Source organism: Macaca fascicularis, chromosome 15, assembly GCF_037993035.2.
Source record: "Macaca fascicularis isolate 582-1 chromosome 15, T2T-MFA8v1.1".
NCBI classification, from domain to species: Eukaryota; Metazoa; Chordata; class Mammalia; order Primates; family Cercopithecidae; genus Macaca; species Macaca fascicularis.
Window position 1 is genome coordinate 15,235,502 of NC_088389.1, and position 20,612 is coordinate 15,256,113.

At 58.5% G+C, this 20,612-nt stretch overlaps 2 protein-coding genes across 13 annotated transcripts; one reads left to right on the top strand and one right to left on the bottom strand.

Moving 5' to 3' along the window:
• On the top strand, positions 1-3,256 carry ZDHHC12 (zDHHC palmitoyltransferase 12). 4 transcript variants are annotated; one of them, XM_045373868.3, is made up of 5 exons: positions 1-135; positions 1,393-1,694; positions 2,048-2,125; positions 2,319-2,485; positions 2,634-3,256. In XM_045373868.3, the coding sequence occupies exons 1-5, from the start codon at positions 36-38 to the stop codon at positions 2,953-2,955; spliced, it is 969 nt and encodes a 322-aa protein (XP_045229803.1). In that variant the 5' UTR covers positions 1-35; the 3' UTR covers positions 2,956-3,256. The 4 variants fall into 4 exon arrangements, with proteins under 4 accessions (XP_045229803.1, XP_015291855.2, XP_005580769.1 ...); XM_015436369.4 differs by having other exon boundaries at positions 1,558-1,694; positions 2,606-3,256; XM_005580712.5 differs by having other exon boundaries at positions 1,558-1,694.
• On the bottom strand, positions 3,208-20,483 carry PKN3 (protein kinase N3). 9 transcript variants are annotated; one of them, XM_015436364.4, is made up of 23 exons: positions 20,051-20,483; positions 19,521-19,892; positions 17,421-17,661; positions 17,086-17,231; positions 16,187-16,298; positions 15,988-16,115; positions 15,606-15,789; positions 10,876-11,022; positions 10,687-10,796; positions 10,433-10,576; positions 9,954-10,029; positions 9,711-9,879; positions 9,414-9,516; positions 9,213-9,280; positions 8,843-8,906; positions 8,619-8,710; positions 7,143-7,319; positions 5,750-5,812; positions 5,521-5,597; positions 4,303-4,445; positions 4,114-4,221; positions 3,848-3,928; positions 3,208-3,737 (listed from the first exon to the last, which is right to left on the bottom strand). In XM_015436364.4, the coding sequence occupies exons 2-23, from the start codon at positions 19,650-19,652 to the stop codon at positions 3,525-3,527; spliced, it is 2,778 nt and encodes a 925-aa protein (XP_015291850.3). In that variant the 5' UTR covers positions 19,653-19,892; positions 20,051-20,483; the 3' UTR covers positions 3,208-3,524. The 9 variants fall into 9 exon arrangements, with proteins under 9 accessions (XP_015291850.3, XP_073872450.1, XP_073872452.1 ...); XM_074016349.1 differs by having other exon boundaries at positions 4,114-4,208; positions 20,051-20,129; XM_074016351.1 differs by lacking the exon at positions 19,521-19,892 and having other exon boundaries at positions 4,114-4,208.
• Between the last annotated feature and the right edge of the window lie 129 nt (positions 20,484-20,612).

Sequence of the window (20,612 nt, forward strand, 5' to 3'; positions counted from 1 at the left end):
GGCGCTTCTTCCGGGTGGGGCCCCGGGCCGAGGCGATGGCCCCCTGGGCGCTCCTCAGCCCTGGGGTCCTGGTGCGGACCGGGCACACCGTGCTGACCTGGGGGATCACGCTGGTGCTCTTCCTGCACGATACCGGTGAGCCGGACCCCGAGCGACCCCGGACCCACCCGATCCCGCGTGGTTCCCCGGACTTTCGGGTCTCACTGGGTCTCCCGCCTAATCCCTGGAGATCCTGGGATTGGCCCGATCTCTGCCAGCTCCTGAAGCCCCCTCCCCATCTATCATTCCAATAGCCACCCGCTCTCCGCCTGATACCCCGTTGATTCCTGATTAATCCCAGCATCTTCCTGATCATTGCCAAATGCCCTGTCCATCCCAGGACCCAGCCGGTGCCCACCAGATCCAAGGACCGACTTGAGCCCCATGTCCCTTGATCCTGGGACCCACCAGTTCCTTCCCAGGAACTGACCCCAAATCTTCCCATCCTTACGATTAGGAGGCTCAACTAGATGCAAGGATTGGCATTGTGTCCACACCCACACCCTCCACACCCCCATGGCCACTAGCTGCCCAAGTCCAGGCAACCCCTCAGGCAAGAAAACACCCCACGGGGTGAGGCCTGTCTCCCATCTTCCCACAGATTCACCTACCTACCCACCTCCATTTCCCTCATTCCCCTCAGTAGCCCCCTACCCAGCACCTCACCTGCCACGGGCAGCCTCCCTCACTGTCACCCACAGCAGCCCCCAGCCCTCCTTCCATGGTGGTCCAGCCTCAGTTTCTGGACTGGGGCCCCTTCTGGTTTTCCTCCCAAGACCTCAGACCTCCTCCACCACCTTCACCCTTTAGCCTAAAAACTTGCTCAGGTCTCCCTATCAGAAAATGACCCCCCTCAAAAGCCACCCTTTCTTCTCTGCTCCCCCTTACAAGGGACACGGGATTTGTCTACACTCCGCTGTCTGGTGGTCTCCTGCCCCCTCATTCCTTGCCCTGCACCCTACCTCCCCAAAATCCTGTCACCTCCATGGGCTGAAGCCACTGGACCCTTTCTTATGCCCCTCTGCAGCACCTGAGCCTGCCAGCTGCACCCTCCCTCCCATCTCTCTCTCAGGCATTTCAGACCTGGCCAGTCTCTCACCATTGCAGAGCCAGAGACGCTGGACCCCTCCTCCTTCTGTCCCACATCCAGTCAGGTCTGGCTCCCTTCACCCAGCAGCCCCCTCTGTCCATTCCTTCCTCTCTCACTTCCTGCCAGGCCTTTGCAGCTCCCCTCTTCTTCCTCCTGGCCAGATTCTCTGCCCCTAGGCTTCCCCTGATCCATTTCTCTAGCGATGAGGTTTTCCAAAACAGATCTGGCCTTATAACCTTCCATGGTTCCCTCTGACCCTCCAGATAAAGTTCAGATGAACTGCTGGCCACACACAACCACTCATGGAACCAACATCTCCAGGTCTTTGCCAGGCCAGGAACACACTTCCCCACCTCCAACTGCAACCCAGTCCCACCCACTCCTGTTCTACCCGGCCCAGCCTCACTGTGCTCTCCCGGCCTCTCCAGAGCTGCGGCAATGGGAGGAGCAGGGCGAGCTGCTCCTGCCCCTCACCTTCCTGCTCCTGGTGCTGGGCTCCCTGCTGCTCTACCTCGCTGTGTCACTCATGGACCCCGGCTACGTGAATGCGCAGCCCCAGCCTCAGGTAACCAGGGGCCCCTACTCTCACCAACGGGGACTCAACAGCCACCAGCAGTCTCCATGCCAGGCTCTGTGCTGCAGGCTCTTGTGGGGGCAGCTCAGTGAATCCTCTTGCCAGCCCTAGAGCCCCATCCTACAGTAGTGAGGAAACTGCTGGGGCCCAGAGAAGGAAGAGACTTGCAAACATCACACAGCCACCCTCAGTCCAGGGTGCTCCACCACACCCCACACCTCCATTCTGCACGGGATGGGGCCTAAACTCCACAACCAGAGCTAAGCCGGCCCCTAGGGGAGCTGCCCGCCAATGCCACCTGTCTCCCAAGGGGATCCTGTCTTATACCCCACCCCTCATTCCAGGAGGAGCTCAAAGAGGAGCAGACAGCCATGGTTCCTCCAGCCATCCCTCTTCGGCGCTGCAGATACTGCCTGGTGCTGGTGAGTGGTGCGGGGACACTCACCTGGGAGAGGTTGGGCCAAAGCTGAGACTCCTCGACCTCCTCCTGCCCCAGTGCCGGGGCCTCACCCCTCCTCCAAGAAGGCCTTCCATCATCAGGCCCTGATTCCTCCCCTCAGTGGTGGGCTCACAGCAGGGCTGGCACTGAGCCTCCACTCTCCTCCATGCCCACAGCAGCCCCTGAGGGCTCGACACTGCCGTGAGTGCCGCCGTTGCGTCCGCCGCTACGACCACCACTGCCCCTGGATGGAGAACTGTGTAGGGGAGCGCAACCACCCACTCTTTGTGGTCTACCTGGCACTGCAGCTGGTGGTGCTTCTCTGGGGCCTGTACCTGGCATGGTGGGTGCTGCTGCCCGGGCATAGGGGGAGGGTGGGATGTATGCTCCCACAGGGCTGGACAGAGCCAGGACTCCCAGGGATCCAGCACAGGGAGGGAAGGGCTCCCCTGCCCTCCCCCAGCACCAGGCCCCTGTCCCCTGCCCTGCAGGTCAGGCCTCCAGTTCTTCCAGCCCTGGGGACTGTGGCTTCGATCCAGTGGGCTCCTGTTCGCCACCTTCCTGCTGCTGTCCCTCCTCTCGTTGGTGGCCAGCCTGCTCCTCGCCTCACACCTCTACCTGGTGGCCAGCAACACCACCACCTGGGAATTCATCTCCTCACACCGCATCGCCTATCTCCGCCAGCGCCCCGGCAACCCCTTCGACCGAGGCCTGACCCGCAACCTGGCCCACTTCTTCTGTGGATGGCCCTCGGGGTCCTGGGAGACCCTCTGGGCTGAGGAGGAGGAGGAGGGCAGCAGCCCAGCTGTTTAGGGTTGCTAGAGGCTGGGCTACTATCTTGTGCCTGAAAACCAGGGGACCTGTCCCCAGCTAGGGTCAGCCCTCGGAGGGTTGACTCCTGCCCACTCCTCCCAGGTCCCAGAACTGAACTTCAAGACAGACAGATCCCTGCCTCGGTGGGCAGTTCTGCCTTCCAAGGAAGAAAGGGAAAAAAGGACCTGTGGGCAGCTCAGGCCCAAGCAGACCCCGGGCTCCACCCCAGCCCCACCCAGGCGACTGCCAGTGCACACTTTTACAAATTTAATAGTCTATAAAGCAAGTCCAGTCTTAAAAAGACAAACTACATCACTCCTTGCTGCGGCACCCTTTCTGGGCCAGGTCTCGCTGGGAGGTAGAGGAGGGCGAGCTGGAGGGGGAGGGGACACACTTTGCCCAGTGACACTGAGCAAAGCCCACAACAGTGGCCCCATGGCTGCCACCTCGAGTCCCAAGGGCTCATAAGTACCCGGCAAGGCCTGGACCTCCAGGCAGGGCACACAGGTAGGCAAGCAGAGGCTCTAGCAGTCTGTGGGGGAAGGGGACAGAGGTGCCAGGAGATGCCCTCAGGGCTCCAGGAATCGCTCTGACACAAAGTCGAAGTCCCGGAAGGCGGCCTGTTGGCGGGCAGTGAGGAGGCTGTGGGGTGCAGGTGGGGTCAGGGCAGGCGGCAGCCCTGTGAACTCGCCCTCAAAGTAGCGCAGGTCCGCAGGGCCACAGAGGGTGGGCACGAAGGGGGGCTGGATGGTGCGGGCGAGCAGGGCTTGCCAGTTGGTGGTCTGGGGGAAAAGGAGAGGCGCCTGAGATGGCAGGAACAGCAGCTCCATGAGTCACTCTGTGTCACCTACCCTGCCAGGCACAGGGGACCACCGCCACCCCAGCCACTCACCCTGAAGAACGGCTGGACCTTGATCTCCTCGGCATCCTGCTCACCCGCCCCGAGGCGCTTCTCCGGGCACTTCTGGAGGAGCTGGGCAATAGGACAGGTGCTCACTTAGGGCATTCAGCCCCAGGCACTGCCATCATCCACAGGCCCCAAGCACGCTGGCCCAGAGCGCTCTACGGATGGGTGGCAGGGGGTCTGCTGTCCCATGGCAGAGGGCACATGGGCCTTAAGCGGCCATCCAGCCCAGACCCAGACCCTGCAGTGCTTACCTTCTGAATGAGCTCAAGCCCTTGCACCGACAGAAAGCTGGGGTAGGGAGCGTCCATGTTAACGATACAGTCAAACACCTCTTCCTCCGTGTCCCCTGGGAAAGGGCACTGTGGAGATGGGGGCTCAGCAGGATGCACGGGCCACCCTACTCCAACCCAGAGGCCCAGACAGCACACTCCAGCACTCACCTCACCCACCAGCATCTCATAGAGCAGCACACCCAGCCCCCACCAGTCCACAGCCCGTGTGTACGCCTCCTGGGTCAGCACCTCGGGAGCCAGGAACTCTGGGGTGCCGCAGAAGGTGCTAGTCCGGTCCCCGAAGCCGATCCCTACAAATCAACAGGTACGCCAAAAGCAGATTGGTGTGGCCTATTCATAATAACCTCAACAGCCAAGCCTTATGATGCCAGGGAGCTTAGCCTGTGCCAAGCCCTGCCCTGTACCCAAGGAGGTGGGAACGGTTATGACACCATTTGACTGCATGCGGAGCCAAGCTCACAGGCTAAGGTCACAGAAGGCAGAACCCGGCCGGGCACGGTGGCTCACACCTGTAATCCCAGCACTTTGGGAGGCCAACGCAGGCAGATCATGAGGTCAGGAGTTTGAGATCAGCCTGGCCAACATGGTAAAACCCCGTCTCTATTAAAGATACAAAAAATAAGCTGGGGCGTGGTGACATGCGCCTATAATTGCAGCTACTTGGGAAGCTGAGACGGGAGAATCTCTTGAACCCTGGAGGCAGAGGTGGCAGTGAGCCAAGATCATGCCATTGCACTCCAGCCTGGGCAACAGGGCAAGACTCTGTCTCAAAAAAAAAAAAGAAGCCAGGTGTAGTGGCTCACATCTGTAATCTCAGCACTTTGGGAGGTCGAGGTGGACGGATCATGAGGTCAGGAGATCGAGACCATCCTGGCTAACACAGTGAAACCCCGTCTCTACTAAAAAAAAATACAAAAATTAGCCGAGCGTGATGGTACACGCCTGTAGTCCCAGCTACTTGGGAGGCTGAGGCAGAATTGCTTGAACCCAGTAGGTAGAGGCTGCAGTGAGCCAAGATTACGCCACTGCGCTCCAGCCTGGGCGGTACAGCAAGACTCCGTCTCAAAAAAAAAAAAAAGATAAAAAATAAAGAAAGAAAAAAACAAAAGGCAGAATTCAGTCTCCTCTCCCAGCCCTGACTATAGACTCTCCCTCAGGCCAGGTGCAGGCTGGGGCTCTATACGAGCCTCTAGGACTGGGAAGAAAGGGCCAGTGTGCCCAGCTGTCCCTTGGAATGAGGTCTGGAGCAGCGGAACCAGGGCATCCGTGGGTGAGATTTCCTGGGAGATGCCATGTGCCCATCATCCTATTGGCCAGGCTGGGTAAACAAGGCTGGAGATATGAATCCCAATGGGCAGCCCCCACCTTCCTTGCAGAGTCCAAAGTCTGCGATCTTCAGGAATCCCTGGGCATCCAGCAGAAGGTTATCCAACTTCAGGTCCCTGAGGGCAAGGGTGCAGATCAAAGGGAATGAGGGGGGCTTAGACCCAGGAAACAGCAACCACACCTGGAGCAGCCCAGGCAGGAGAGAGGCAGCGTCTGTGTCCTCACCCACCCCACCCCCACCCCCAGGCATCCCTGGGACAAAAGTCACCTGTAAATGATCTTCTTCTCATGTAAGAACTGCAGCCCCAGGACAACACAAGCCACGTAGAAGCTGCAGGGGTGGTTATGGGAGAACTCAGGCCCAAGACCAGGGAGGCAGGGCAGGGAGGCACCAGGATGGCCATGGCTGGGGGATCCTGGATGTCCCGGCCAGTCAGAGATGAGTGAGACTGGGACAAGCATCATGCTGAGAGTGGGGGTGCTCTAACAGTCCCAAGGTCACCTCGATTTCCAGCTTCCTGGGCCCTTAAATGGTGCCAGGGACCAAGTGTTGGTCCCTGCAGTTGATACTCATCATGCCTATTTTTTTTTTTTTTTTTTGAGAGGGAGTCTCGCTCTGTCACCCAGGCTGGAGTGCAGTGGCACAATCTCGGCTCACCAGTAGCTAGGATTACAGGCACGTGCCACCACACCCAGCTATTGTTTTTTTTGTTTGTTTGTTTTTAGTTTTCGTAGAGATGGGGTTTCACCATGTTGTCCAGAATGGTCTCGATCTCTTGACCTCGTGATCCACCTGCCTCGACCTCCCAAAGTGCTGGGATTACAGGTGCGAGCCACCGCACCCGGCCTTTTTTTTTTTTTTTAGACGGAGTCTTGCCATCATCAGACTGGAGTAAAGTGGTGGGATCTCAGCTCACTGCAACCTCCGCCTCCTGGATTCAAGTGATTCTCCGGCCTCAGCCTCTCGAGTAGTTGGGATTACAGGTGCGTGCCACCATGCCCAGCTATTTTTTGTATTTTTAGTGGAGACAAGATTTTACCAAGTTGGTCAGGCTGGTCGTGAACTCCTGACCTCAGGTGATCCGCCCGCCTCGGCCTCCCAAAGTGCTGGGATTACAGGCGCCTGGCCAATCGTGCCTATTTTTCAAATTAATATCTTAGACTCGCCAGGTGTGGTGGCTCACGCCTGTAATTGCAGCACTTTGGGAGGCTGAGATGGGCAGATCACCTGAGGTCAGGAGTTACAGACCAGCCTGACCAACATGGAGAAACCCCATCTCTACTAAAAATACAAAATTAGACAGGTGTGGTGGCCAATGCCTGTAATCCCAGCTACTTGAGAGGCTGAGGCAGGAGAATCGCTTGAACCAGGGAGGCAGAGGTTGCAGTGAGCCGAGATCGTGCCGTTGCACTCCAGCCTGGGCAACAAGAGTGAAACTCCATCTCCAAAAAAAAAAAAAAAAAAAACTAATGCACAGCTTCATAAGCTGATGCCCAGGGTCATAAATGCTGTCAGTTGGTGCCAGGGTATAAACCAAAGACTCTGACTCCTGCTCCCCTGCTGTTGGGCACTTGGGGGAAAGCAGGATGTAGACAGTGGGTGTAGGGAACCAGGTCAAGTTTGCTGGAACAGGGAGGCAGGCAGGAGGGATGGAACCCACCAGGCCTGGGGCTCTGGGAAGACATCCTCGTGGATCTGCATCATGAGGTCGCCACCAGGCACAAACTCAGTCACAAAGCAGGCATGGCTGGAGGTCTGGAAGCAGGCAAGGAGGGAGAGCAGGAAGGGATGCCCTGTGCGGCCCACAGCCTCCAGGATCCGCTTCTCGCAGTACAGGCTGCAGGAGAGAGCAAGAGTATTAGAGGGAAGGAAAACTTCTCCTGGGCTGTGCCCTGTGCCTTGCACAACACCCCTGGCTCACTGGGCCCTCAGCCAAAGTGCCAGGCATGTAGACTGCTAGACTGATGGTTTCTTTTCATTTTTTTGTTTTTGAGACAGAGTCTTGCTGTCACCTGGTCTGGACTGCAGTGGTGTGATCTCAGCTCACTGCAACCTCTGCCTCCTGGGTTCAAGTGATTTTCGTGCCTCAGCCTCCCGAGTAAGTGGGATTATAGGAGTGTGCCACCACATCCAGCTGATTTTTGTATTTTTAGTAGACACAGGATTTCGCCGTGTTGCCCAGGCTGGTCTCGAACTCTTGGCCTCAAGTTATCCACCTGCTTCGGCCTTCCAGAATGCTGGGATTACAAGCGTGAGCCAGTGCACCCAGTCTTTTTTTTATTTTTTCTGAGACAGGGTCTCACTTTGTTGCCCAGGCTGGAGTGACGTGGTACGATCTCGGCTCACTGCAACCTCCGCCACTGGGGTTCAAGTGATCCTCCCACCACAGCCTCACAAGTAGCTGCATGTGCACCATCATGCCCAGCTAATTTTTGTATTTTTTGTAGAGAGGGGGTTTCGCCATGTTGCCCAGGCTGTCCTAGAACTCCTGGGCTCAAGCAATCCTCCCACCTTGGCCTCCTGAAGTGCCGGGATTATAGGCATGAGCCACTGTGCCCAGCTCCCCCATTTTTTTTTTTTTTTTGAGATGGAGTCTCGCACTGTCTCCCAGCCTGCAGTGCAGTGGCGCGATCTTGGCTCACGGCAAGCTCTGCCTCCCAGGTTAACGCCATTCTCCTGCCTCAGCTTCCTGAGTAGCCGGGACTACAGGTGCCCGCCACCATGCCCAGCCAATTTCTTGTATTTTTAGTAGAAACAGGGTTTCACCATGTTAGCCAGGATGGTCTCGATCTCCTGACCTTGTGATCTGCCTGCCTCGGCCTTCCAAAGTGCTGGGATTACAGGCATGAACTCCCGTGCCTGACCATAGAGTGATGGTTTCTATATGTCAGGGGCTCACAAGGGGCTCTGAATGTGCGCAGTCACCAATGCCCCCATTTTACAGTAGAGCAAACTGACAGAGAGAAGAAGGGACCTGCCCAAAGAAACACAGTTAACAACTGCAGGTGTCAAAAGAGAATGCGGGTTGACTGGCCCCACGGGGTCACCTCTCCAAAGCCCCAGGAAACTTCAGCTGCCCTCTGGATGCCACAGCCCAGGCCAGCCATCCTGGGTGCCCTGCAGTGCCCTCACACACCTGTCTATCTCGTCCCGGCTGAGCACCTCCTGCTTCTTCAGTGCTTTGATGGCGTAGTATTTCCCCGTCCCCTTGAACTGGACCAGGAGGACCTGGGGCCAGAGACAGGTTGGGTCCAGGTGGGCCGCACCAGGGAGCCTTTACCACCCACACAGATCAGGTCCTCCCGGCTCATGTGATGAGGCCCCCAATCCTGTCCCATAGCACCCTCTTCAGCCCACTACCTTCCCAAAGTGTCCCCGGCCCAGCACGGCTAAGCAGCGGAAGTCCTGAAGCCGAGGGGCTTTCCTGCAAAGAAAGAGAGGGTATAGGAAGTCCCCTACGGCAAGGGCTGGGTCCCTACCCAGAGCCACTCCAAGCCTCCCATGCCCAGTCCGGGGCTGTCTCAACCTATGGGCTCGAGAAACCCCTGCAGGAAGGGCTCCTAGAAGCTGGCATAGAGCTGGAGCTCAATCATGTGGGTTTAGCAAATCAGACCCCGAGAGCCAGCCAGCGCGTGTGCCAGGGAGCCACGGAGTAATGTATGATGGATACACAAATGTTCAAGTAAGCAGACGAACGTCTCAAACATGAAGGTGCGCAGGATGTGGGTACCTGGTGGGGGAGGCTGGTGGAGATGGCCCACGTCGAGTCCTAGGCTCCATGTGGGGGCGTTTGGTGCGCTGTGAGGACAGAAGAGCTCAGGGCAGGGCTGGGCTTCCTTCTTTCTTTCCCTTTAGGCCTGCCACCCCACAGCTGGGTGAGCCCGCCAAGCCCAGCCGGTCCCAGGAGCCAGTAGTCCCTCCAGCCCCTCACCGGAGTCTCCTCGAATGTTGGCTCCTGCGGGAGGTAGAGGCGCGGGGGCTTGGGTGGGGGTGTCATCTGTTCGCCCAAGGGGGTCTTCTTGGGCAAGAAATTACTGTAGGGAGAAAGTAGACACAGTGCCCAGCACAGTCAGATGCAACAGCTGGCAGGATGGACACACCCACCTGAAGGGAGATGGACAGAGGTTGGGGGCTGAGCAATATGGACAGACAGACAGACACCGCCTGCATTTGGAGCCCCACAGCTGCCACAGAGGAGGGTGCAGTCTAGGGCGACGGGGCTCCTCACCTGGGAGTGGCAGGGTCAGAGGCCTCTCGTGATGTTGTTGGGGTCCGAGGGCACCCTTTGGGGGGGCTGATCGTGCTCGGGGAGCTGCAGGGGGGCAGCAGGTTCATGACGAGGCGCCCCCAGGCCGCCATGCTGAGGTTCATCTGCGAAGCCCTCAGGAAGTCCTGGCCTGGGAGAAAAGGGGACCTTAGTCCCGGGGCCCCAGCCGTGCTCCCTCGCACATAGCCCCCATCCCCTCCACACCTCTGCGTTTAGAGAAGATGCGTTCCTGCCTCTGCAGCCGGGGCCGCCTCTCAATGACAGGATCGCAGAAGGTCACCTGCAGGGGTAGGGGCAGGGTTGTGGACCAGTCGCCTCCCATCTCAGCTGCCGTGGCACCTCCTCTGCCCCTGGGATCACAGCCCAAGCCCCCAGGGTCAACAGATGCAAGAGCCAGAAGGACCCAGGGAAACAGATTCAATGTCCTCACTGAGACTAGTGGAGAAACAGAGGCCCAGGGAGGACAGCACTTTTCCAGGCTCACACCTGAGGCAGGGCAGTCAGGACAAGGACCCAGGCCTCCAGATGCAGCCCTGAGAGAGCGGCGAGGAGCCCTTATTGTTGGAGACCTCCTCTCTGGTCCTCAATCTCTGCACCTACATGCAGTGCATCGGTCTTGAAGGCCTTCCTGGCCCTGACGCCCCCAGGGGCCCACCAAGTCAGAGGGCGGAGGTGGTGAGCACCTGGGCAAAAAGCAGCCCCTGTGGTACCAGGCTGAGGGACAGCTGGTGACAGGCATTGTCCAGGAAGTCCTCAAGTCTCAGGAAGGCCACGCCACATAGCTGCCGCCAGTCCCGCCAATGCACCCCAATCTCCAGCTCACGGGCCTATATTGGGGAGGCCAGGCTGAAGGGTGGGGTGCAGAACGAGCCCCGACCTGGGCAGCCTTCCACCCCGCAGCCCAAGGTCACCCCTGACCACACAAAAGCAGCCTTACTCGCTCCAGTGGAATGACAAAGGTCTGGTCCCAGGACTGTTTGGCCACCTGCCCCCAGCCCGTCTGCCCCACAACGCGGTTGTCCACCTTCAGCACAGCCAGCACCTCGCCTGCAGGGCCAGAGCTGGGGCTCAGCACAGGCCTGAAGCAGGGCTCTCCTGCCCTCCCCGAAGCTCCTTCCCTACTCACTGGCAAGCTCGCCTCGGCCACGCTGCTGCTTGGCCCTGGTCCGAAGCCAGCCGTCGGAGGGGCTGCCAGCCAGTGCAGCCGCCGGGGAGCGTCCAGGCACGGCTGCCAGCAACTGTTCACAGCCCAGGAGACGGACCTGCAGTGTCCCTGCGGTAAGGGTGGGCGGGGGGTGTTGTCAGATGCCATCTTCCCCCTGCTACCACCAAGGTGTCCTGGGACCCCAGGAAGGCCACCCTCTCCAGGAGGTGGCTGAACCCAGACCCTACCCACCTGAGGCCAGGGCAGCTACCTGAGAAACCTCACTCAGTGTGGCAGCCTAGAGTGCCTGGACAGGAGCCTGCTGACTGCCCTGCAGCTTCCAAGTACCATGAGTCCCCGAAGGGTGCCCTTGGACCCCGATGACACCCTGGGTGGCCTCCAACCTGGCCACTCCCAGGGGAGGAGCCACCTTGTCCCAGACTGCACGCTTCTCTGTGGCAGCCACCTCTTTCCAGGGCAGAGCAACTGGCTCTCCCGTCCATATGCTGGAGGGGCAGGGACACAGGCTCAGACCTCAGACCTCAGTCAGGCTGCACAGACACAGCACATGACGAGATGCTGCCCAGAGCTGGGGCCTGGAGAGCACTGTGGCAAGGACAAGAGCTTGGGACAGGGAGCAGGAAGCCTGGCTTCCTGTCCGGACCCACCTGCTACCTGGGCCTCAGTTTCCCCATCTGAACAGTGGAGGTGAGTCCCAGCTCTGCCCCACCTCCCTCAATGGATATGAAACGTGTTTTGTCAATGAAGTAAGTTCATGTGTCACGTCACTAGAGGTTTGTCTCTCAAAGGGTAGAGAAAGCAGTGGGGATCTAGCAGCTTTTGAGGACACGAAGTAGGCCCAAGAGTATCATTTAGGGAGAGTCTGGGGCTGGGGGTTACAGACAGAGAGAACTTGTAAACAAAGGCAGGGGTCCAGGGTAGAAAGATCAGCTTAGAAAGAACAGCTCGGCTGGGCGCAGTGGCTCACACCTGTAATCCCAACACTTTGGGAGGCCGAGGCGGGCAGATCACCTGGGATCAGGAGTTCAAGACCAGCGTGACCAACATGGCAAAACCCCGTCCTAACCAAAAATACAAAAATCAGCCGGGCCTGGTGTTGGGCACCTGTAATCCCAACTACCTAGGAGGCTGAGGAAGGAAAATCGCTTGAACCCAGGAGGCGGAGGTTGCAGTGAGCCGATATTGTGCCATTACACTCCAGCCTGGGCGACAGAGCAAGACTCTGTCTCAAAAAAAACAAAAACAAAAACAAAAATTTGAGGCCGGGTGCGGTGGCTCACACTTATAATCCCAGCACTTTGAGAGGGTGAGGCAGGCGGATCACCTGAGGTCGGGAGCTCGAGACCAGCCTGGCCAACACGGTGAAACCCCGTCTCTACTAAAAATACAATTAGCCGGGCATGGTGGTGGGCGCCTGTTATCCCAACTACTTGGGAGGCTGAGGCAGGAGAATTGCTTGAACCTGGGAGACAAGAGGTTGCAGTGAATCAAGATGCCACTGCACTCCAGCCTGGGCGACAAAGCAAGACTCTATCTCTTTTTTTTTTTTTTTTTTTTTTTTTATGAGAGGGAGTCTGGCTCTGTCGCCCAGGCTGGAGTGCAGTGGCCGGATCTCAGCTCACTGCAAGCTCCGCCTCCCAGGTTTACGCCATTCTCCTGCCTCAGCCTCCCGAGTAGCTGGGACTACAGGCGCCCGCCACCTCGCCCAGCTAGTTTTTTTTGTATTTTTTAGTAGAGATGGGGTTTCACCGTGTTAGCCAGGATGGTCTTGATCTCCTGACCTCGTGATCCGCCCGTCTCGGCCTCCCAAAGTGCTGGGATTACAGGCTTGAGCCACCGCGCCCGGCCAAGACTCTATCTCAAAAAAAAAAAAAAAAAAAAAAAAAGGCCCAGCATGGTGGCTCACACCTGTAATCCCAGCACTTTGAGAGGCCGAGGTGGGCAGATCACGAAGTCAGGAGATCAAGACTGCCAGGCGTGGTGGCTCACGCCTGTAATCCCAGCACTTTGGGAGGTCGAGGCGGGTGAATCACGAGGTCAGAAGATTGAGACCATCCTGACTAACACGGTGAAACCCCGTATCTACTAAAAACATAAAAAATTAGCCGGGCATGGTGGCGGGCGCCTGTAGTCCCAGCTACTCGGGAGGCTGAGGCAGGAGAATGGCGTGAACCCGGGAGGCGGAGCTTGCAGTGAGCCGAGATCGCACCACTGCACTACTTACGGCCTGGGCGACAGAGTGAGACTCCCTCTCAAAAAAAAAAAGGAGATCAAGACCACAGTGGTGAAACCCCGTCTCTACTAAAAATACAAAAAATTAGCTGGGTACGGTGGCAGGCGCTTGTAGTGCCAGCTACTCGGGAGGCTGACACAGGAGAATCGCTTGAACCTAGGAGGTGAAGGTTGCAGTGAGTCAACATCACGCCACTGCACTCCAGCCTGGGCGACAAAGCAAGACTCTGTCTTAAAAAAAAAAAAAAAAGCCCGGGCGCGGTGGCTCACACCTGTAATCCCGCACTTTGGGAGGTCGAGGTGGGTGGATCACGAGGTCAGGAGATCGAGACCACGGTGAAACCCCGTTTCTACTAAAAATACAAAAAATTAGTCGGGCGCAGTGGCAGATGCCTGTAGTCCCAGCTACTCGGGAGACTGAGGCAGGAGAATGGTGTGAACCCGGGAGGCAGAGCCTGCAGTGAGCCGAACTCATGCCACTGCACTACAGCCTGGGTGACAAAGTAAGACTGTCTCAAAAAAAAAAAAAAGAAAAAAAAGAGGCTGGGCGAGGTGGCTCATGCCTATAATCCCAGCACATTGGGAGGCTGAGGCGGGTGGAGGATCACCTGAGGTCAGAAGTTCGAGACCAGACTGACCAACATGGAGAAATCCCATCTCTACTAAAAATATAAAAATTAGCCAGGCATGGTGGCACATGCCTGTAATCCCAGCTATTTGAGAGGCTGAGGCAGGAGAATTGCTTGAACCCAGGAGGCAGAGGTTGTGGTGAGCCGAGGTCGTGCCACTGCACTCCAGCCTGGGCAATAAGAGCAAAACTCTGTCTCCAAAAAAAAAAAAAAAAAAAGGACAACTCAAGTAACTGGGGTGTTTAGCCAGGAGACAAGATATGGGGTGGCCTTGAGTAGCTGAATTCTAGGCCTTTTAATAAGCTGTTTCTTCTGCATTTCTGAACTTGTCTACTTGGCCATAAGTACTCCTGTGTAAGTCCTTCAAGGCCAAGACACCACCTCCTCTAGAAAACACTCCTTGGGCTGGGCGTGGTGGCTCACACCTGTAATCCCAGCAGTTTGGGAGGCCAAGGCAGGTGGATCACAGGAGGTCAGGAGTTCGAGACCAGCCTGGCCAACATGGCGAAACTCTGTCTCTACTAATAAAACAAAAATTAGCCAGACATGGTGGCGTGGGCCTGGAATCCCAGCTACTTGGGAAGCTGAGGCAGGAGAATTGCTTGAACCCAGGAGGCGGAGGTTGCAGTGAGCTGATATCACACCACTGCACTCCAGTCTGGGCGACAGTGCGAGGCTCCATCTCAAAAAAAAAAAAAAGAAAAGAAAACATTTCTCGATTCCCCAAGGCCAGGTGAGAGGGCTCCATCCAGAGCCTGCGTTTCCTCTTCTCAGCTCTGCTCACAACGGAATGGGGTCAGTCGGCCCTGTAGCAGTGCTCTGTGCAGGTAGGCACTGGCCTTTCCAGCTCGCACTGTATCTCGGTGGGATACAGCTTCAAAGCCCATGCTCTCAGATTATTTGCTGATTACAATTTGGCTGCTGCTACAAGGAGACAGATCTCAGTACAAGATAATTAACTTTTTTGGCCGGACATGGTGGCTCACGCCTGTCCCAGCACTTTGGGAGGCGGAGGCGGGCAGATCACAAGGTCAGGCAATGGAGACCATCCTGGCTAACATGGTGAAACCCCGTCTCTACTAAAAATACAAAAACAAAAAATTAGCCGGGTGTGGTGGCGGGCACCTATAGTCCCAGCTACACAGGAGGCTGAGGCGGGAGAATGGTGTGAACCTGGGAGGCGGAGCTTCACAACAGGGCATGCCCTGTCGCCCAGGGTGGAGTGCAATGGCACAATCTCAGCTCACTGCAACCTCCGCCGCTGGGGTTCAAGCAATTCTCTGCCTCAGCCTCCCGAGTAGCCAGGATTACAGAAGCACACCACCACACCTGGCTAATTTTTGTATTTTTAGTAGAGACAGTGTTTCACCATCTTGGCCAGGCCGGTCTTGAACTCCTGACTTCATGATCCACTCACCTTGGCCTCCCAAAGTGCTGGAATTACTGGTGTAAGCCACCGTGCCCAGCCTAGAAAACTTTCTAATAGTCCAAGCTGCCCAGTGCTGGGTATCAAGCTTTCCAGAGCTTCCTAACACCAGTGCTTTAAGTACTATTCTGCTTATTTATGTAAATACAAGCTACACTGAGTGCTGACTCTGCTAGGCACATCACGTGCAACACAGTAACCCTGTGAGGTAGGTGCTATATCATCCCCATTTTACAGATGGATAAACTGAGGTTTGAAGAGGAATGTCAGTTTCCCAAGGTCACGCTGCTAGTGGGTGGTGGGGCAGGACTGAAACTCTTGAACTCTTCCCCAAAGTGATTTGTGCTTCCGGGTCTCTCCCAAAAAAGAAAGAGAGCTCTGAAGTGGGAGGAACTTCTGGCTACCTGTCAGGGCGGTGGGCTTCACAGGTGTCCCTGAAGGCTGGGGGTATCCAGGCACTGCAGTTCGCAGCTCTCGGGCCACTCTGCTGCGCAAAGGGTGGGCAGGAGGGAGCTGCTCCAGCAGCTGCTCCAAGGCCAGCCGCAGGAGGTCCAGTTTCTGGGAGGACTCCTGTAGCTGGGCCTGGGCCTGCAGAGGGGACAAGGTAGAGCCAGGTTTGTGGATTATATGGCAGGGGGCAGCAGCCCAGGTCACCCGGAGTCACCTTCCGCATGAAGTCTCGACAGAGAAGTCCTGCTTCTACACAGCCACCCTCCCTTCACGCCCCTGCGGAGGGTGGTATGGGAAGAAGCCGGCCTTAGGAGAGGGCCATGGCTGGGACCTGACCTCGGCCAGCGCCTTGCGGTCCTGTGTTCTCCGGCTACTGAGCAGTTTCACCACGTTCTTGGCGCCCTCGGCCACGGATGCCTCAACGTGCAGTCGATGCTGTAGCTCCTCCGCCAGCAGCTCAGGCCCTGTGGGAAGGAGGGCAGCTCTAAGCCTCTGCTCTGCCCTGCTCCGCCCTCCCTGTATCTCAAGGCCTCACCTGGCTCCGGGGACCCACTGGCCTCCAGGCTGCTGATCTTCATCCGCAGCAGGGCCACCTTCAGCTGGCTGTCCCGCAGCATCTGCTGGGCAGCTGCCAGGAGCTTCCTCTCCTGTGGAGCCGTGGCACAAGCCCATCAGAGCAGGCCTGGGCCATAGCTTCCCCCATCAGACCAGGGTTAAAGTGAAAGCCTGGTCTCCCCCATCAGAACAGGGTTAAAGTCAAACCTCACTCAGTAGGCTAAACACTAGAATCAAACCTCCTTTGTTGGACTAGTTGGTGGGTCAGGGGAGCCTTTTTCATCAAACCAACAAGGGCTGGGGTCGAGCTTCCCCTTTTGTATCAGGGCTGGGGTCATGCCTCTCCCATCAGATCAGGGCTGGTGCTAACTCTTCCCCATCAGATCAGGGCTGGTGCTAACTCTTCCCCATTAGATCAGGGCAGGGGCTAAGCTAAGCCTCCCCCATCAGATCAGGGCAGGGGCTAAGCCTCGCCCATTAGATCAGGGCTGGTGCTAAGCTAAACCTCGCCCACTAGATCAGGACAGGGGCTAAGCTAAGCCTCCCCGATTAGATTAAGGCTAAGGTCCTGCCTCCCTCATCATATCAGGACCACAGCCAAGCCTTCTTGTCATACAAATACTGAGGCCCAGTTCCTGACATCATGCTGGGAGCTGGGACTGGGGCTGAGCTAGGATCCCATTAGACCAGGACAAGGCCTTCTGTGTCACACTAGGGGCTACAGCCATGCCTTCCTCACCCAGCTGGGGTTTGGGGCCATATTTTCCCCATCAGACTGCAGGCTAGGATGGTGTCTCCTTATGGGCTCAATGGCTGAGCTGCATTTCCCTGTCGGACCAGGGGCCAGGGTGCCCCTGCCATCAAACTGTGGGGCCTTACCTTGGGGGTGCCACTGGCACACGTGTGGGTCATGTTCTCAGCCCCCTGCTTCACCTTCAGCTCCACATGCAGCTGCCTCCGGAGAGCCTCTAGGTGCCGAGCCCTGAGCTGCTCTGCCCACGGCCGGGGTCCTGAGGCCACAGGCTCTGTGCACGGGGGTATCAAGCACATAAGTCCGTCACTCAGAGCCGATACCCCCACTGTGGCCTCTCCTCCTTCCCCGGCTGATCTATGGGCAGGAAATGAGGTGGTCTCGCCACAGTGGCCAGGGCCAAGGCCAGGGGCCAGATCGGCCTGGAGCCTTCTGTCCAGAGGGGTCTCGGCTCCTCACTCACCAGCCGGGTCAGGCCCAGGGCCGGGCAGCAGGATTCGGGCGTGCAGCTCCCTCAGCTCTCCATGCAGCTGCTCCAGGCGGCGGTTGGAGGACTGCAGCAGCTGCTGCACATGGCCCAAGTGGCGACGGTCTGTGGCCACGCGCCGCAGGTTCTCCACCCCCTCCTTGATCTTCAGCTCCTTCTGGATGGCCCGCCGGATCACCTCTTTCTCATCCTCCGGGGGCCACTGGGTCGGCCCAGGCTGCAGGGCCGGTGGAAAGCAGAGGGTGGAAAGCAATCACGGGGTGCAACGGCCACCGGCAGCCTCTGCTCACTGCAGATGGAGGCGGAGGAAGGGACGGCACCCAGGACTGACAAGCACAGGGTTTGGGAAGCCTCTCTCCCTTTAGAGCTCAGGCCTGAGCCAGATGGAAACTCCGAGGCCACTCATCTAGGCCAGGCTCCTGTTCTCTGCCCGTTAGAGAAGGGTGGGGCAGGGGGGATAGTTCACACGGTACACGGGTGCCAGGTTCTATTCTAAGAGCTTTGTATAGATTACCACATCACTCCTCCCAGCAACCCCACCCGGTAGCAGCGGTCATTACCCCCATTTTCTTTTCTTTTTCTTTTTTTGTTTTTTGAGACAGAGTTTTGTTCTTGTTGCCCAGCATGGAGTGCGGTGGCACCATCTCGGTTCACCACAGCCTCTGCCTCCTGGGTTCAAGCAATTCTCCTGCCTCAGCCTCGTGAGTAGCTGGGATTATATGCACACGCCACCACCCCTGGCTAATTTTGTGTTTTTAGTAGAGACGGGGTTTCTCCATGTTGGTCAGGCTGGTCTCGAACTCCCAACCTCAGGTGATCTGCCCGCCTCAGCCTCCCAAAGTGCTGGGATTACAGGTGTGAGCCACCACGCATGGCCTATTTATTACCTCTGTTTTCTAGTGAGGAAACTGAGGCCCAGAGAGGTGAAGTAACTTGCCCACAGTCAAGACACAGAGAAAGAGAGACCACCATCTCTCAGGCCCCAGCTGCCCCTGGCAGCCCTGGGTAATCAGGCTGCTCTATGTCTGGGATCCAAAGTAGAGTCCAGGAGCCAGAAAAGCTCAACGCCGAGTAGGAGTTCACACAAAGCCATATGAGAAGGCAGCCAGGAGTCTGGGAGCCAGGGCTTGTTCCCCTAATGTCCCAATGCCACAGGTAGCAAAGCGGAGGCACGGAGAGGGACTGGGGAGATCTCCGGGTGCCCACCCACTGCTCAGCTCCTGGGAGGAAGTAGAAAGCTCTCTCACGGCTTCACCCAGGTTGGAGCCAGGAACAGGAACACCTCCTTTCCAGCCGCCAGCATTTCAAACCAACCGGTGCCAAAGGTGACCTCAGGCCAGGGTAACCCACGATGCCCCGCAACAAGGGTTCTTGCAGGGACCCCATCTTACCTCTCTGTGTTCCATCTTCTCCTGAGCCCAGTGGAAGGGGCCGCAACCCCAGACTCAGGGACCACCCCCCCTCCTCCCGCCCCAGACCTCAGCGGGGGCCTGCTGGCCCAGCTGTCAGAGGGCAAGGGCGAGGCTCAGGAAATCCTCTGACCGCCCTAGGCCACAGGGCCAGAGCCAAAGACCGGAGCAAACAAAGGTCCCATGGAGCTGGGGGCCCGGCCACCGGGGTCCTGAGTCACCCAGCTGCCGCTGCCGCTGCAGGGTGGAGCCCCGCAGGAAATCGGAAAATGTGTACAAGCTACGTCTGGAACAGGCGGAGGGACCTCCAGAGGAAGGGGGTGGGAAGGAGCAGACCAAGCCCCAGCCCTGAAGGCGGCTTAAGCAACTGGCTTGGGCACTCAAGGAGTCTACACGCACCCCCAAACACCCCTATGGTCCTGTCTGCCCCGGGTTGGAACTCCAACATGGACACACACACCACCTCCTTTCTGCTCTTTGCGGGGACCCACTCCTGTCCGCAAATGCCCCCCTCCCCACCACTGGCTCCGGGGCAGGACACCACCTCTCCCTCCCCAGTAGCAGACAGACACGACCTCGGTCCTCCGGGCCCACGCGCACCAGCACCTACTGCCAGCTCTGGCAGGAAACCCGGCCCCCTCCAAGTTCTAGAACCCACTATACGTACCCAAAGGTTCCCGCCCCGGGGCGGGGGAGCCGCTCCCCTCTCATCCACGCTCCCCTCGAGCCTCGTGCGCTGCGAGAGGGACTCCCGCCACTGCCAAGCGCGCACAGACTGCGCCCCGCGCAGCGCGCACATTCTAATCCCCCCAGGCCCGTGTGGTCCCCCCTTCTCTCCCGGCTAATTCCAGTCGGCCTTGGAGCCCCACCGGGGAGAACCGACTTAAGGACACTCTGGGGACCACCCTCGTGGCACACACTGCGGACTCAGCCGTCCTCGCTCACTGGCTGGTTGAGGTACAGGCTCCGGCTCAGCCGCGGGCTAATTTGGAGACGCTGCAGGGTCCAGGAACAACCCAACCCGGAGCTCAGGTCTGCTCTGCAAGGGCGTCGCGGGGCCGGGGCCAGGGAAAGGGCAGGGAAGGGGCGCGGGTGAGGGGCGGGTTGGGGGACGCGGCCTCGGTTCGGGGCTCCGGGGCGATGACCGAGGCTTCCCCGCACCCCACCAGCCCCGCGGGCCCCTCCCGCGCCGTTCACCTGCCGCGGCGCCCCCTCCTCCATGGCGCCGCTCCGGCCGCTTGGGGCCCTCCTCTCCGCCACTCCGGTCCCGGAAGCCGCAGCCCCTCCGCCAAGACTTTCAAACTTGAAACTTCCCGGGAAGCGGCGCCGGAGACGCGGGATCGGGCGCCCCCTCCCGAGACCCGCTGGCCCCCGGGGCCAGCACCGCCTCCCGTCCACGCCGGTCCAGCGCCGCCTCCCGTCCGCGCCGGTCCAGCGCCCCGGACCCCACGCCCGAGGTCCCGCGCTCCAGCGCCTCCCTCGGATCCAAAATTCCGCGGGATTCCGGGTCCAGCACCCGGGCTTCGGCGTCCGCAGTTCCCGCTGGGCGTGACCGCGCCGCACCCCCGGGTTGGACGCGCGGGAGGTTCATCGCCGGCGCCCAGTCCTCTGGCCTTCCCCGCCGCACGCCGGCAGGAGCCGGCCAGTTGGGGATTGGGATGGGGGGTGGACAGCGCCCCCTGAAGGTCGCCGGGTCGCCCAGCCGGATTCAGCCCTTAGAGCTGGCCGGCCGCCGCCTCTAATTTTGAGCCCCTCCACA

Bases quoted from the DNA above. Each gene is read 5' to 3' on its own strand.
- ZDHHC12 (XM_045373868.3), top strand. From the start codon at position 36: ATGGCCCCCTGGGCGCTCCTCAGCCCTGGGGTCCTGGTGCGGACCGGG. The intron at 1,695-2,047 runs GTAACCAGGGGC...CCCTCATTCCAG, and splicing joins ATGCGCAGCCCCAGCCTCAG to GAGGAGCTCAAAGAGGAGCA. The intron at 2,126-2,318 runs GTGAGTGGTGCG...CCATGCCCACAG, and splicing joins GCAGATACTGCCTGGTGCTG to CAGCCCCTGAGGGCTCGACA.
- PKN3 (XM_015436364.4), bottom strand. From the start codon at position 19,652: ATGTGCGCGCTGCGCGGGGCGCAGTCTGTGCGCGCTTGGCAGTGGCGG. The intron at 16,299-17,085 runs GTAAGGCCCCAC...ACGGCTCCACAG, and splicing joins GTGCCAGTGGCACCCCCAAG to GAGAGGAAGCTCCTGGCAGC. The intron at 8,711-8,842 runs GTAGTGGGCTGA...CTCTGGCCCCAG, and splicing joins GCCGGGGACACTTTGGGAAG to GTCCTCCTGGTCCAGTTCAA.